The following is an 18155-nucleotide window of genomic DNA, read 5'->3' on the forward strand; positions in this document are numbered from 1 at the left end:
CTCCAGGGCCCTAATTACAGGGCTCCTCATTACTTCTCTAACTGTGTCCCCGTCTGCACTACCCCCTGCAGGGTGCTCAGCTCCAGCCACACTGTGGCTCTTTCTTGCTGTCTCTCCTGATGCCAGGCATTGCTCCCCTTGGGCCTTTTCTCTTGCTGTTTCCTCTGCCCAGAATGTTCCCCCTAGAATATCCATGTGGCTGGCTCCTCCACCTCCTCCAGATCTTTGATAAAATGTCACCTTAATGAGAACTTACCTGACCAACCCATTTAATATATGCATTTTGTGTCTTTTTAAATTTTATTGTGAACATGCAGAAAAATCCATTTTTTTTATATATACACATACACACACACATACACACACACACACTGAATAAAACAAACACCGGTATAGCCCAGACCAGCACTGCCAGCAGCTTTGAATTCCCTTCTCCCCAGTACACACACATGGTCTCCCATCCTTGCTGCTCCTTTGGATCCAACCACTGTGCAGAATTTTGTGATAATCATTCTTTCTCATTTGATAGTTTTAACACCGAGGTATGCATCCTCAAACGATCTAGTTGAGTATTGTCTCTGAACTCTCTCTGAGTAGAATCAAACTGTATATATTCTTTCATCTTGTTTTTTTCACCCTTGATGTTATACATAGCTATTAGTTTGCTCATTTTCAAGACTGTATAGTATTTAATTGTATAAATATGCCTCAATTTATGTATCCATTCTGGTGGTGACAGGTATTTGGACTGTTTCCAGGTTGAGTTATTATAAACAGGGCTTCCATAGACATCCTTGTATATGTATTTTGCTGCTCATGGACACAAGTTTTTCTAAGACAGATATCCAGGAGTAGAATTTCTGGGCCTCAGGATACATGTACTTTCAGTTTCACTAGATAATGCCAAACTATATCCAAAGTGTTTTTGTTTTTTCAACTTATACTCCCAATAGTAGAGTTTAAGATGCTCTTTTGATCTATATCTTTTCCAATACTTGTTATTTACAGACTTTTGGGCATATATGGTATCTCACTGTGGTTTAAATTAGAATTTCCAGGACTAATGAGATTGGGTATTCTTTTATAGGTTTATTGGCCATTTGGATTTCCTCTTTTGTGAAGTACATATTCATCTTTTTCCTATTTTGTACTGAATTACCTTTATCCATGTTTTTTAATTCTTTATATATGTTAAGAGTAATTCTTTGAGTTATAGTTGTTGCAAATACACTATCCCATTCTGATAATTTGTCTTCTCACAGAGTTTATTAGGTATTTTATTAACTTAAATTCTTAATTCTAATATAGTCAAATTTACCAGCATTTTATTATGGTTGTGCTTTTGTATCTTGCTCAAGAAATTCTTCCCTACCCCAAGGTCATGAAAATATTATTTTCTTATATATTTAAAAACTTGATTGTTTTCCCTTTCACAGTTCATCTTTAAAATACACCTAGAATTGATGTTTTTGAGTTGTGTGAATAAGGCCCAGTTTTATTTTCTTCTGTATGGACACCCAACTGCCCCAGAAGCATTTATTGAGAAGTTCATTCTTTTCCCCATTTATATGCAGTGCCACTTTCATTAATCTGGTTCTTGGTTTTCTATTTTGTTCCATGGGACTAATTATCTCTTCCCACAAGAATATAACATTATCTTACTTATTGTAGTTTTATAATTAGAGTAACATATCCATCCTTCAAGAGTTTGTTGACTATTCTTAGCCTTTGTGCTTCCATATAAATCTTAAAATCAGTTGATCGACTGGACAATCTAAAGACCTTAGAACATTATTGTTCTATTTATTGCCCACCCAACTTACATATTATTGTTGCATATATTTTAGTTCTATCTTCTTTAACTTCATGAAAATTGGCATTATTATTTTTACAGTCAAGGTTCATATAGGTTTTCTTACATATTTACCACTTTAAAAGCTCTTCATTCCCTTCTAAAACCATGGTCTTCCATATGGGATCACATCCAAGGCACATTCTTAGAATTTCTTTTAATGAGAGATTCAGTTGATGGCAAACTCTCAGTTTTTATTTGTCTGTAAATATCTCTAATTCATCCTTATCACTACATGATATTTTTCTTGGGCATAGAATTCTCAGTTAGAAATTGTTTTGTTTTCAGCACATGAAGGGGGCTTTTCATTGTATTCTGACTTCCAATGTGCTATAAAATATCAGTCTTAAGTCCAGGTGTCTTTCCTTTGAAGGTAATTTGCCTTGGATTTGTGGCTGCTTTTGAGACTTTTCTTGTGTCTCATATATTCTACAATTTCACTATGATATATCTAGATACAGATTTCTTTTTACCTTTTCTGCTTGGGTTTCACTGGGATTCTTCAATCTGTGGAGTGGCATTCCGCATCAACTTAGGAAACCACCAGTCCTTAGATCTCATTCATTACCTGTTCTCTTTCAACCTGTCCTCCATATTGCCAATTTTTTGTGTCGCTATGCTGTATTACAGATAATTTATTCCAGCCTGTATAGAAGTTTACAAATTCTCTCTTCAGCTTTGTCTAACTTGTTGTTAAGTCTATCCATGGCTGAGGCAGGAGAATCGCTTGAACCCGGGGGGGCGGAGGTTGCAGTGAGCCAAGATTGCGCCACTGCACTCCAGCCTGGGTGACAGAATCAGACTCTGTCTCAAGAAAAAAAACAAAATCTATCCATGGTCGTGGGTGTGTGTGTGTATACACGTATATATACACATAAATACATGGCATATAAAAATCATATATATAACAATATTTTTGTTAATTTCTATATGTATATTTATTTCTAGCAGATAGAGGTTTATTTGGTTAGTTTTCACATCTACTAGATAATTTTCAAAATAGTTTCTTATTCCTTGTGTATATTTTGAAGGTTGCTGTTTTAACCTGTGATTGATAATTTCAGTATCTCTGGTCTTTGCTGTCTGTTCCCGCTGGTTCTTTCACATGGTGCTTCGATTTCTTGAGCAATTAGTTGTTTTTGACTGTGTTCTCTTCATTGCCCTTGAAAAATTCTTTTGGGTGACTTTTTGAGGCCTGGCATAAATATGCTTCCCTACAGAGAGAGCTTGTATTTGCTTCTTCTGGGCACCTGGGAGCCCTACTAGTGTTGGGTTAAGTTCACAACCTGAGGTTCCCTGATCCTCTTACGTGGTGACCCAGGATAGAAAGCCACAATAGGGATTGCCCCTGGCCAATTCTGAAGGACAGAGTTTTGTTTCCCCTTTCCTCCCTTTTCTACTTAGATCCATAACAGTTTTTTTTTTTTTCTGTAGTCTCATAAGTGGGAAACGGTGTGTATAGTTCAGTTTCATCTTTACTCTGAACATAGCCCTTTGGAGTTCTGATTTAATTTGGTGAGGACATCCTGTTACAATCCCCATTTGGGGCCATCCGTCATCCCTAATTTCTATCCTGCTTGCTCCCATAAAACCACCAAAACCAAAGCCTAGGTTTGCCTAGATGGGCAAATGTTCTCAAGGTAAAAGCAGCTCTAGTGCCCAGGCATTTGTTTTCTTGGTTCCCATTTTCCTTTAGATTTTAGCCTCTGGTATTACTTACTATCCTGTCAGTGCTTTGAGGCTTTGAGAAGATTGAAAAATATATTCATTCAATTTTTTTTGTAAATTTTAGCAAAATGGGAAGTTACAAATATCCTAACCTACTACTACGGGAGACAGAAATCTATTTTACCTATTTGTTGTTATTTATTTACTTATTTATTGTCTGCAAATTTTTTAAGAGAGGGATTATTTTGTTTTGTTTTCTGCTGTATCCCCAGCGTCTAAGAATGGTGTCAAGCACATCATTTGACTCATTAAATATTGAATGAAGGAATAAACTCTTTAACAATAGTATGCATATTGTGGGAGGCTTTCAAGTGCTAAATTAAAGTTTATGTCATAACAGCTTAACACACGGCAACTCACCACATATTCTTGAATAAATTCCACATGCCTTGCACTTGTTAAGCAATGAAAAGAAAGCAAATTTAGACTTCTAAGCTGTGGCAAGGCACCCATTAACTCTGTACTTCATCTGAAAAATGAGGAGTTGAATTGGTGATATCTAAGTTTCCTTCACCTTTTCCATTTCTGAGACGAAAACACAGTTCCTGTACTTAAAGGTCATGATGGCAAAAATAATGGCAAAAAAAAAAAAAAAAAAAAAAAACCCTCAGGCCAGAGTCAGAGTTACAACAATTTCCAGACCTATTTTTGGAATAAGTGATCCCTCTTCCACCCTGCAACTAACGTGTAGGCCTACTTAGAAATGCTCTGAGCTGTGAGTACACACACTCCTTTGTAAAGCAGAACCTCCAATCTTGAATACTGTAAGGAATATTTCCATAAAGAGATACGGGGTATTAGTAACCCTAACATTGTCCTCTGATTTTTGCCTTCCCCGAGGTCCTCCAGCTTCAGGTACTGCTGTCTTGCCCATGCTGGCAAACAATAATAAACTGCTACCACCTTATTGATCTAACTCAAATACAAATCACAGGATTTTCCCTCAGCTTTCCCTGACACAGCTGAGACCATCTGGGTCTTGCAAAAGGGCTGTACCAAATTCTAAGGTACAGCACAAGGAAATAAACCCAGCAACTATAGGAAAGCTGAAGAATCACACTTACCAAGCCCAAGCTGGCTATCTCCTGTGGCTTCCAGACTCTGGTCTATCCACAGACGTCAGAGAGAGCCACCCCACAGCCCAAACAGGCTGCTGCAATTGCAGTCATCTTACCTGATTCCTTCTCCAAGTTTCTGGTCTGTCTCGATGTGGAAGCACCATCTGGCCACCCACTCCCTGGAAGTTCCAGCTTCTAGCCTGTGTGGTCAATGGCCTCACTATCAGACACGATCCTGCCCCTCTACACAGGACTGTGGCTCTCCCTTTACCAACCTCTCATGATTTTCCTAGCAGAATATAAAATCCACAGTAGTCACATAACAGCATCTACATGCATGCAGTCACAGGCAAGTGGTCCCTCAAAGAAATTACCATGAATAAGATGGAGGCAAAGTTCATCAGGTAACCTGGGAAACGATCCTTCCAGGTCAGTTTATCTTCATCATCCTGGGGAGAAACAGAAGAGCAGAGACAATCAGGAGGCCCGAATAACAGATATTAATTTGCTCTCAATTTGCATATATTTGCATATGATTGATCATTATCACCCTATATAGATATATTTCTAGTCACTGATGCCTTACTCTCCATATTATCAACAACTCCCCTAATTTTATAATTTCTAGATAAGCTGGAATAGCCTGGAAAAATTACAATGAAAAAAGGATAAGATTTTATTTCAGCCTCACACTGGGCTGAAGTTCTAATTCTACCACTTATCAACTGTGTGATCCTGGATATGTCTCTTATTAACATTTCTGACCTTTTATTTCCTCATCCGTAAACTGGGCACAGTAGTGATACCTGCCCTGCCTACTGCACAGGACAGTTTTCTTTGTTTTGTTTTAGTAAGAAACATGTGAATACAGTAAAGCAATGGACAAATGACAGATCACAACCCAACCACAGGGCAGCATCCCATAAGTAGATCATCTGTTAAATAAAACATCAGCCACTGATCTTAGAGCCTAAGAATTGTGCAAATTACCACAATTTTGTTCTTCAAAGAGGCTACATGTAGTATTATGTGCTCTCCCTTGTCACAAATCCAAACATTTTGAGGTACAGGTTAAGCTGATCCATTCAATCAACTTGGCTGAGAATCCTACCTGTTTCCCCTTGGACTGGGTCTAGTTCACCCAGGCCATTATCCTGGGACAACTGTATCACTAACCAGAGTCCCCCTTCAGCATGCTCTGAGGACCCTCATTTGGTGGGGGACAGGGGAGGGGCTGCCAATAGCTATGAATGGCAAACAGCTCTGCTAATTAAACGGCTCTGCTGTATAAATTTAGTTCAGGCACTTGATTTCTCTGAGCTGCAGTTCTATAAAATTAGAATGGATACAGCTGTCCTGCCTACTACACAAGGTAGCTGGGAAGACCATCTGAAGCCGTGTTTGTGAAGGTGCCGAGAATATGGCAGAGCACTCCCTGCCAGTAAGGCAAGAATCCACCAGTACTTCTGCAAGGTGTCTGAATGCGGCTCAGCGGTGAGCGCTCCAGGGCCCCTGCTCTCTCCTCTCCCTTCCTCACCACTGATATTCAGAACACACCTGATTTGGTGCTAGCAACAGTGCCATCTAGCCTTTGAAAGCTTGTACTGTAAGCGAAGGACCTCCTTATCCTAAAAGATTTCTTTCTAAAAATCCCTCTAGGGCCCACTGTGTGTTGATCTTGGTGCCAGGCACAGTGGGAGACAGAAGAAAACTGACAAGATCACCACTCCTGGGGGGCTCACAGGCTAAGGAAACAGAGATGACACCCACACACCAAACGGTTTAAGAATCCCTGGTCAGTTTGGGAGTGAGGATTATCTTGGGAGTGAGCCTGAAGGGATGTGAGAAGAGGAACAATTCTCATGCCTGGAACTGAGCAACAGGTGCAGTTGGCTTAATAAATTGTGGTGGGAATGATGTTATAGCTGAATTCACTTAGTAATCAGCACTTGCATTTACAGATTATGTAAACAAGCAATAGATTCAGGTTTGCACAGACTTAGTGATAGAATCCTGTTGCTAGACTCTTAGCCCAACAGGCTTTCCATCACACAGTGAGAACAAGGTAACTACATCTTGTGGCCATTCTGAAGGAATAAGAACATGTGAACTTATTTCTGATGGGATTGGAACAAGACTCATTCACGTTCTTCTAAATTAGGCCAAACATCAACAGGGAGCAGAGTTTCTTTCATTTTCCTTCAGTATTAATTCTTAGTTTCACTCACACAGTAACATTTTCCTTACAGGTTTTTTTTTTTTTTTTTTTTTTTTTTGGAGACGAATTCTCGCTCTGTTGCCCAGGTTGAAATGCAGTGGCACGATGTTGGCTCACTGCAACCTCCGCTGCCCAGGTCCAAATGATTCTCCTGTCTCATCTTCCCGAGTAGCTGGGACTACGGGCACGTGCCACCATGCCCGGCTAAGTTTGTATGTGTGTATTTTTTTAGTAGAGACAGTGTTTCACCATGTTAGCCAGGATGGTCTCGATCTCCTGACCTTGTGATCTGATCCGCCTGCCTTGGCCTCCCGAAGTGCTGGGATTACAGGCGTGAGCCACTGCACCCGGCCCCTTAAGGGTATTTTTAAAAGATTTTTCAAGCTGTTGACAAGGAAAACTGAGGATGGGCTGACAGATGATAACACTCAATAGGGATTCTGAAGAGAAATTTGAGGGGCCGGGGAAGGACTTTTCCTGAGCCCCCTGCTCAATTATGGTCAAAGTTTTGATGAATAAGTCTTGGTTCAGTCCTACTCAACAAACAAAGTCTAAACAGTGCCAATGGGCCGGGCTCCGTGCTAGATACTGAGGACACGCTGAGGAAAAGGTTCAGCTCTGCCCAGGAGAAGCTCAGAGACCACCAAGGAAACAAGGAAAAGTAATTCTAAGCTAAATCTGATTAGGAAGGTGGCATTACTGTTTTGCATAAAAACGAGACATAACTAAAAAGCAACCAAATTAAATGTCCACTCAAAGCAACTGAAAGAAAAAATGCTCATTTTGATATAACGTTCTAGTGTATGTTGAAAAATCACCCCTTCTTATGTTTACATTGGTGATCTCTTTTTTCTGGAAGTCACAGCTTCCAACACACACACAGTGCTCATGCGTTCAGATACTCTCCCAACATAAGAAGCCAAGAGGAACACAAACATTGCACCGCTGTCTTCCAAGCTCCCAAAGTCACTAGTAAAAATGACTATGAGTAAAGTAGTCTTTACTTATAATAATCTGGCTCCAATAATGGAAGCCAATTAAAACTCTCCATTCACGGATACATTAACAACATGAAGACTTGCAACCAAATATCCTTAACTTAAATACATTCTGCTTACAAATCCTATAGCCAGCATATAAGACAGCACAAAGAGAAGTAGGCTTGGAACCAGGACATCCAAGTTCTGAACTCTTGGCTCTGGTCCTTCTTAGGTGAATGACCTTGGGAAATTCCCAGATCCTCAGCTTCTTTAGCTGTAAAATAATTTATGTGCCTTATCTGTAAAATATAGTTATATCTATCACACCAAATTACCATGCATTTAAAATTGCCCAGCCTGTGAAGCAGGTCAAGAGAGTGCAGGCACACAGAGGTAAGAGAACTCTTAGCACCTCTCTCTCCTTTTAAAATGGAAATAACACTTGTCCCACCTAAGTGGCCCAGGTATTGTGTGGATCACATGAGTGCACGCATATGAGAGCGCTTTGTAAACTGGAAGGCTCATAAAAGTAAGGTCTAATCAGCTTCATGATATAATCAAAAGCAGGTGACTATAAAGCACTTAGCTAATGCAATCATTGTTAGGACAGGAGCCTAGCTGTCCTCTGTGCTAGCTTCTTTGTCTCAGCTCTTTGTGTCTATGTCCCTTGATGATGGCTCCCAGTTTTGAGCCTCCAGACAGCAAGCAGCACGGTAATAAAACCACATAAGTGCCCTTTTGGCAAGCTAAACATTTGGAAATGAAATCACTGAAAAGGCAATAGGTGAGAGTGCTATTTAAACAAATCCCTTGGAGAATAATTTTGTAAAGTGGCAATCATCCTTGAGTTGTTTTCTTCTTTTTTTTTTTCTTTTTCTTTTTTTAGAGACAGAGTCTCTCACTCTGCCTCCCAGGCTGGAGTGCAGTTGCACAATCATAGCTCGCTGCAACCTCGAACTCCTGGGCTCAAGTGATCATCCTGCCTCAGCCTCCAGATTAGCTGAAATTACAGGCATAGGACATCACACCTGACTTCATTTTTAATTAAGATATAATTTACACACAGTACATTTCACCTTCATTAGTGTTTAGTTCTGTAAGTTTTGATAACTATATAGTCATATAACCACAACCACAATCAAGACATAGAACAACACCATCACTTCCCATTATTCTCCCATGGCCCTTTGTAGTCTATCACCTCCCCCAACCCCCAGAACCTGACAAGATCTGTTTTATGCCCCTTTGGTTTTACCTTTTCCAAACTGTCATATAAGTGGATTCACAGAGTATGCAGGCTGTTGAGTTTGGCTTCTTCGACTTGGCATTTGAGATTCATGTTGTCCATGTGGTTGCATGTGTTGGTAGTTTGTTCCTTTTCATTGCTGAATAATATTCCACTGTGTGAAGGTACCACAGTTCATTCATCCTTTCACTATTTGAGGGATGTTTGAATTGTCTCTAGTTTTTAGCAATTATGAATAAAGCCATCGTAAAAGTGTCTGTGCACTAGTTTTGGTGTGAACATAGGTTTTCATTTCCCTTGGATAATTACCAAGAAATGGAATTACCAAGTCATAGGGTAAGTATATGTTTGACTTTATAAGAAACTACCAGACAACTTCCCAAAGTGGGTGTACCATTTTGCATTTCCATTAATAAGATACGGTATTTCCTTCCTCTATTTTCTTTATTTTATTAAATACATTTTTAATCTAGAATCGTTTTAGATTTACAGAAAAGCTTCAAAGGAGTTCCCATATACCCCGCACCCAGTTTCCCCTATTATATTAAATACATTTTTTCACAACCAATGAACCAATATTGTACAGTATTATTAAACTTCATACTTTATTCATATTTTCTTATACATATAATATAAAATCTAATATTACTTAAATTTAATAATATACTATTTATATTAGTTTTTACCTAATAGCCATTTTCTGTTCCAGGGTCCCCTCAAAGAAAATGCATTATATTTAGTCGTCATGCCCCTTTAGACTCCTCTAGACTGTGACAGTTTCTCAGACTTTTCTTATTGGTGGTGACTTTGTTCGTTTTGAGGTGTACTGGTCAAGTATTTTGTAGAATGTCCCTCAACACAGGCTTGTCTGAAGTTTTTCCCATGATTAGACTGAGGTTATGCATTTGGGGGAAGAAGACCAAAGAGGGAAGGGGCCATTTTCATCACATCATATCAAGGGTACAGGCTAGAATATGACTGACCACTGATGATGTCAACCTTGATCTCCTGGTGGAGATGATATCTGTCAGATTTTTCTGTTGCAAAGTTTCTTTTTTTCTCCTTTCCATACTTTACTCTTCAGAAGAAAGTCACAAAGTGCCCACATTTAAGGTGTGGGAATTATACTCCACCTCTCTGAAGGGGCAGGATCTGCAGATTCTCCTAGGTTTTTAATCCAGATTTTTATATTTTGAGTTTGCTAAAAGCAGGACTGTAAAGAAGAGATACTCAGTCATACCAATGTGAAACCAGTTCAGGTTACTCCCAACCCTAAAAGAAGAATGAAGACAATAAATGCCAAGTGACCAGGACTGGAGTGGAACTGTGTTTGGGCTTCAAAAGAAGCAGGCTGTGGTCCTCATTCTTTGGGAAGCCCACAAAGGACAGGAAGCCAAACCTTGCCATCCTCACTGGCAGTTTCATTATTATCTGCCTCAACCCTCCAGATAATAACAAGAGGGTCAGGAATAGGTCAGACTGGTTTCTATCAAAATGTTCATACACTGACCCTATGTTCTGGCAAATATTTTGGGGGCTGTGTCAAAGAGAAGAGAAATATAATGGGTTTGGAAATACAGGACGTGGGCTTCATTCTGTCTCCACCTCTTTATTAGCTGACCTAGGGCATATTGTTCAAATTATCTGTGCCCTCAAATCAGCATCTCTAATGGGACAACCGGTAACTTTCCTTACTGAGCACTCAATGAGCATACCACATATGTGACAGTACTTGGAAAATTACAAGTTCTATATAATCGTGAGTTGTAGTACTCTTGTTTCTATACAGGACGCATACACCGAGCATCAAATATGTACCTCAAGCATCATGCTAGCACCAGGCAGTAGGCATACATAGAAGAACGGCTCACATTCTTGGCGCTAACTAGTAGCAGAAACTGAGAAAGATGAACACAAATTACGACATGATATGACACACAAAGTGCTATGGAAACATACAGGAGGGAGTGAATTCCAGCCTAGAGGAATAAAGAGAGACTTCAATGACTAGGAGACATTTCAGTTGTGATTAAAGAATGATTAGAGTTTCTCAGGATGCAAAGGGAGATGAAGGTATTCCAGAGAAAGCACCATGTGCAAAAGCATGGCGATACCATAACACACGGTATGATCAAATGGCTCAGTGTAATGAGAGGGTAGGACATATACACAGCAGCAGGGTTTTAGATAGATAAGGTTAAAATCAGATTCCTGACTACCTGGTAATCTACGGTGCATAATTCATTATGACATGAAGGATCAAACATCAGAACAGAATGACACTTCTAGCTAGCACATAGCAAGTCATCTGATTGTAGGCTGGCAGGGGTCATAGAGAACAAATAATCCAGTTCCTTGCTGATCAGATCAGCCCTGAGGTACAGGAGGAGAGGTGACACACCCATGGCTAGTCAGCAACTTCATTCTAGGCAACACCAGAACAGGGCCTCTGATATTTCTGCTCAGTTGTTGAGAAGGCTGTTGCTAACTGGTTCCTTTATAAGGAATGGTTGCTTCCAGATTTTAAATTCTAAATAATATCCAGGGACCTTTTAAACATGAATTATGTTTTATTGCCATAGTTGATTTATTCTGATGGTGGAAAATATTGAAAGCAATTGCTTATTTGCATTCAGTTCTGTGTACTGTTTGAGGAGGGGAGCTGAGGTGCTGTCTGCCTATCACTTCCAAACATTTACTCTTCTGTCTATGAGAGCCTCTCCTTTGTGGGGCACACCATTCAGCCATAAGGACTTGTACTTTGTGGTTATCATCTGCATCGCCATCTTCTCCAATCCTGCCATCATCACAAGCAACTGAGATCCAGAAACTGACTTACTCCTCAATGTCCTCATGTCAACCCTACTTCACTCTGGCCAGCAGCTCCTCACCACAGTCCAGGTAATGTTGATATTTGGAACTCTTCACTTCCTATTCTTCCACTACTCAGTCTGGCCCATTACTCCAGTCATACTAAACATCACACACATGTTTCCATGCCTGAGTTCATCTAACAGAGCCACACAACAGCACCTCATATTGAATCAGGTCAGCCATCCCACTTCTCAGTAAGATAAAGGATTCTGAGTGCCACCGAAAAAATTAACACAACTGCATGGATTGATGTCACTATACAGTCACAACTGGCAACATCAGTTGTGCCCCCGTTGCTGCCTGGCCATACTTTTCTCATTCTCCTATACACCCATCAGTTGTGTCCAAATTGCCCCTCTCTCTACACAAGCCCCCTATTCTTCTATCCCTTTTCTCCCACTCATTACATAACCTCACTTTTTTATTGGGAAAAAAAAAAAAACCTCAAGATCATCATGTGAGAATCTCAATTTCTCCTTTTGCCATCTACAATTTTATCTTCATTTTTTCACATCTGACCTTTCTGTCTCATTTGGAGAGATGTCCCTCCCTCTTGCTGACTGCCAGTCTTTCTACCTTTCCTTTAAATCTCATCCTCTCCTCAAGGACTTTGTTCTCCTTTATCTTAAAACTGTGTTTTCAGGCTTTTGCAGGTACCTTCAAAATCATCTGCAGGATTTGTTAAAACAGATTTCTGGGCTCCATTCCCAAAGATTCTGATTCAGTGGCTCTGGAATGGGGCCTGAGAATTTGCATTTTTAATACATTTTCAGGTACAGTGAGTGCTGCTGCTGCTGCTGTGTTGCTGCTAGTCAGGAAACTGTATTAACTCTCTTAAACCATTTCCTTCTGCTGGGTATGGCCACCCTGCCTGCAGACACACCAAAAAATAAGAGCTACCACTTTTAAATTGCTTACAATGTGACTGACAATTAGCTATGTGCCTTAGACATAGCCCATTTAACTACTGTAGTAACTCGTGAGGGATGATTATTATTCCCATTCTATAGCTGTAGGACCTGAAGGTTCCAGAAGGTTATAGAACTCGTTCACAAGTGAATAAGTGGCAGCTCTGGAATCCAATGTGTGTGAGTCCAATGCCATGTACTCCACAGCCTCTCATGTGGTGCAATAGTCATCTAAAAAATACATGAACCATGAAGTAGCCACAACATTGGAAGGAGTCAGAAGAGAGTAGGGTGACCAAAACTCAGGGAGGGACATAGAGTCACAGCTCCTCTTGACAGAGAGATCAAGTAAGTTAAGAGCAGCCAGGCATCTGTCAGAATTTATCATTAAGATCATCTGCAACCTTTGTGAGCAAATTTCAAGGGAATAGTGGGAGTAAAACCAACACTGCAGATGATGAGGAAGTAAATGGAAGGTGAGGGGAGAGCAGCTATAATTTGCTTTCTGGAGAAGTTGGAGGGAACACAGGGTTGCAGAGTTCAGATGTTTAATACCAGCACCTCCCCATACTTTTTTCCTAGCTAAAGTGACCACCCACCTGTTGAGGACCCTCAAATTCTTATCACCAGCCCAGATCTCTCTGTTAAGCTCCAAACTCATTTGTCCAACTGCCTAGTGAGCATCTTCAACGGAATGTCCTAAGCTCAAATGTCCCAAAAAGAATGGATCACCTTGTTCCTTAAACCTTCTTTTTTATCCTAACTCAACCACGTGAACTGAACCATGACTCTTTGAGCAGGTGACGCCTGAAACAGAGGCATTCCCTTAGGTTATTTCCTCCCACACACTCACATTTGATCAGCCCCAGGTGTCATGGGGTCCACTTCCCAAACCTTCTCCTGATCTTCCCCTCCTGTCCATTCGTACTTCTGGTGGCTTAGTTCAGGCCCTGCACAGCGGACTCATTCCCCATCCACTGTACTTTTTGATTTTCTTGTCTTTCTTCTTCATGAACTGTCAGTTTCAGGAGAGCAGAGCCACATAGCTGGTGTCTAAGCATAGTGTCAGATACATAGTGCAAACTCTTTAATTGTTTGTTCAACCAGTGTGTCTCCTATCAGGTCCTATCAGGACCTCAACTCTGAAAACAATCTTGGTAACATTTAACCAGCCTCACTTAGATCCCTCTCCATGTAAGGAGGCATGCAGGGCATGGCCTAGACACTATGAGAATTCACTGAGGCCAGTGGCAGGTAGAAATAAAATGGAGAGTTTCTCATCCCTGTCTTCAGGGAAACTCTATCTGCCTTGAGTTCCCAGGACAGGGGATCCAGACATTGCAGCAGGCAGAGGTCTTCTACAGATTGGCAGGTGACTGAGGCCAAATGCCTCTGGTCAGAGACACCACAGGGAACTGTGGATGGAGAGGGTTGGCAGGGCCGGGACAGGGTTTCTGAGAGAAGTCACTTGGGGGAGCCTGTTTCCAAGAATGACTTCAGTAAACCAGGGCTGGTTAAATTGCATGACAGATAGGAGCTGGTCCCAGACAAATGGACTCATGGCAGAGTGGGATTTAGAGATTGACTTGGTTGGGGTTAGGGGTGGCGGTGGAAGGCTAAAGCCCAGGTTCAACTATGTCTGAGAAAGAGTCAAATAGCAGTAGTTTGTTCCAAAGTCCTCATCAAGAACACAAGCTCCTAAAGTTGATCAAGTACCACTTATGAGATTCCTGTGCTGGGTGCCTCCATGGCACATTGTGATTTGATAGGGCTGGCTTGAGGATACATCAATACGTGGAGGGCTTAGAGAAGGGAGGGTTGAGAAATAGCGAAACTCCAAAAAGAGAGGAACAATGTGAAGAAGTGCAATATACTTTTCAATTTTTTTGTTATGCTTTTTTGAAATAGGGTCTTGCTCTGTCAGCCAGGTTGGACTGCAGTATACTTTTCCATTTGAGGGCCCTTGGGACACTGTCAGAGATGAGAATCAAGGAAAACCCAGGTGCTCCTGGGCTCAGGGACGAGGTGCGAGTGGCCATCTGGTCTCCCATGACTGAAGGTCTCTGGTTAATGAGCTTTACGCATTTTTATGAGCCAGCCCACTGGGTGCATCAGTTGCCCTGAGTGTGGGGGACTCCTCAGCGCAATTTCAGGTGGAGATTAATAATTCCGGCAGCCAATGCCATAAATTCAGCCTCTCACAGAATGGCACATGTTCGAGGGCAAAGAGGGGACTCTGGCTGCTTTCACAAAATAAATGCAAGCCATAAACTGAGAGGAGTTATGCTGTGATCTCCTGGTTTGTGACTTCAGGCCACCTTAGCCCTCCATACATATGTTGACTAAAACAAAGGAGAAAGAGATAGTGAGGTTCTGGGCCAGCAATCTGTGAAACGGGACCATAAAGTTACATTTGAGAAAAAATACTATCTGCTCATTTGTCTTTCTCTCCCTCTCCTCATCCTCCTTTTCTTCTTCCTTGCTGGAGCTGGGCATCTCATCGTGTCTGTTCTGGGAATGCTGCAGTGTGGTCTAGCCTGGAGGTGGCTGCCTGGGTTCAATTTCCAGCTTGCACACTTATTGAACGTGTGACTTCAGGCATGTTACCAACTTCTGTATACCTCCACTTCCTCACCCACAACAAAGAGATTGAAAATAGTGCCAACAGTACGAGATTGCTGCTGTGGAGATGAAATGAGGTCATGCATGAAATATGCATAGGACTGTGCCTGGCACATAGTTAGAACCCAATACTTGTTACCTATCATCTGATGATCAACAGCATCATCATTGTCATCATCATCATCATATCACCAAAATTAGCATCATCATCAACATCATCACCATCATCATATTATCAGCATCACCATCATCATCAATATCATATCAAAATCAACATAATCATCAACATCATTATCATCATTGTCATCAATATCATCATCATTGTCATCAGCATCATTAAAATCATCAGCAGCATCATTGCTTTATCCACCAGGGACCCTGTGGCCCTAGCTGACAAGGAAACCCAGGTAATTACGGGCAAAGTTTTCTACAGCACAAACCCAGTGGCTGCTCTTCTTATCCCAAAGTCACACAACTGCCTTGTGTGACCTCATTCCACCACCTGGTCCCACTTTCCCCTCAGACCCAAGCTGCTCGATGCTCTCTCTGCTGGGTGAGCTTCCAAGGCTTCTCACAAACAGCACCTACTATAGCAGCAGAGGTTCCCCCACCAACTTCATCATCTTCTTTCTCTCTTTAGGTCTCCCTCTTAAAATACTTCTTCCTCCAGGAAGCCTTCATGGCCTGATCAGAGGAGCGAGGCCAGTATTTGAGTGCATATCCCTCCCTTCACGGAGCATTAGCCTCCCATAGCTCCTGTCAACACAATGTCAGTCTGCAAAATGGTCTTGGTCTCCACAGCCCAAGCACACCCAGCCTCTCTGGAGCTGAGCCTCCAGGTCCCACCCCTCAGCCCCGTGGACTCACCTGTGACTGACCCTCGAAGCCTTCCAGCAGTAGAGAAAGACTTTAGGGACAGGGCCTCAGTCTAGGAGGGGAATCTTGGCAAAGGGGCACGAGGCAGTCATGTGGCACAGCACCTAAGTCTGCAGGCATGCCTAAAGCCCAGGACAGAACGCAGTGTAATTTGTGGCTCAGATGGAAAACATTCTTTATTCCTCCCACTGCTTGGTTTTCCTAGCAGACACAGAAGAACCCTGGCTCCCTCTCTCCCCTCCTGGGGTCCAGCTCACTTACTCTGCTCTTTCTGGCTTCCCAGAGAGCTTGCAGCTCCCCTTGCTTTTTCTCAGCTTGCTGCCTTGTCCTCCCTGGGTTCCAGTACTGGGCTGAGCTTCTCTGTGGCCATTCCCTAAATCCCAGCTGTTCTGCTGTGTGCCCTGCCTGGATTGGGATTTGAGAGCCTCTCCCCAGTCACTCTCAAGGGAGGTCCTTTTATTTTGTGATAGTGGTACAACGAGTCTCTGATGGGTTGCTCCTAATGAGGTGGGAAGGCCTGGGGCAAGTCCTCATCCCTCTCTGAGCCTTTTTGTCTGCAAAAGGGAGAGGCCAGCCTGAAGCTACCAGCAACCTCCATCAGTGCTGCAGAAGGTCCCTTACTTAACAATTTTTTCGACTTACAATTTTTCAACTTTACAACACGTTTATCAGGTCATTAAATGCATTTTCACTTAAAATATTTCTGACTTATGACAGGTTTATCCATCATAACCCCACAGTAAGTCAAAGAGCATCTTGACATATGAATCCTTGATATACAGCCTTTTCTATACCATCATACGAACATCTTAAGCCAAATGACTATGAACTTTGAATACATCTAAACCCTGTGCTGTGGCCTCCAATGCTTACCACGATCTGGGCTTTGACTCCTCTCCAACTTCATCTCTTGCCATACAATCTTTTGTGTACTCCCTCTCAGCCACACTGGCTTCCTTCCCATTCTTAGAACACACCAAGCTGGCTTCCATAGCAAAACTTTAGCATGACTCCTCTCCTCTCTCTCCACCCCGCTGCTCCCTCAGCTCAGCCTTCAGTTCTCGATCCCAGCATCACTCCCACAATGAGAACTTTCCCACGCCCCTTGTCCATCCCTGGTCCTTGTTATTCTCTACCACAGCACTTATTGCTATCCAAAGTGACCTTGTTTATTTATTCATCTCCTAACTGGCTTTTTAAGGAAAACATCAGCTCCGTAAAAGCAGGGAACTCCAAGTATCATTCAACATGGAGCCAGCACTTGGACCACACTGATCACAGAATTCATTTGCATGGATGACTCAGAGAGTGGATATCAGTTTGGAAAAACAGCCGTGCTCATTTTGGTGGCGCTCCACGCTCAGAACATTGGGAATGAGTATTCAGTCGCTGGGTTGGTCAAATCTAGTTTTGCATAGGAAGAATTCCACAAAACAATTTTGTGCCACTGCTTCAGGTGACACACCAGTGCCAATCTCTCACGGATCTGAGGAAAACCGAAGGGAACAATGCAAAGGTTCATAGCAACCTCTCAACAGTTTAAGAAAAATAGTCAATTGCGCGGCCCACAGACTTTAAGAGCAGTTTTTCTCATATGCATTGCAGCAAGGAGTGTTAAGTGACACCCAACTATGATGTGATCTACCCTCCTGCCTCTAGTGAGCAGGCCATGAGCCTCCTGTGCTGATCACAAAGATCTCTACAACGGCGATCCTGCAGCCACACTTAGCTCCTCTGCCTAGTGCTTCCTGTCCCTTTGGGTCCCATAGAATTTCTTAGTCTGAGCTACAGGC

General features: G+C 41.9%; 1 protein-coding gene across 1 annotated transcript in view; it reads right to left on the reverse strand.

Annotated features, from left to right (window-relative positions):
• Positions 1-18155, reverse strand: part of ANO2 (anoctamin 2) — a 361822-nt gene that overhangs the window by 80218 nt on the left and 263449 nt on the right. Inside the window, exon 15 of the mRNA XM_037988687.2 lies at positions 5013-5087. Coding sequence (XP_037844615.2) covers positions 5013-5087 — 75 coding nt within the window. The remainder of the gene's footprint in view (positions 1-5012; positions 5088-18155) is intronic.

This window comes from Chlorocebus sabaeus, chromosome 11, assembly GCF_047675955.1.
Source record: "Chlorocebus sabaeus isolate Y175 chromosome 11, mChlSab1.0.hap1, whole genome shotgun sequence".
Classification (NCBI taxonomy): domain Eukaryota; kingdom Metazoa; phylum Chordata; class Mammalia; order Primates; family Cercopithecidae; genus Chlorocebus; species Chlorocebus sabaeus.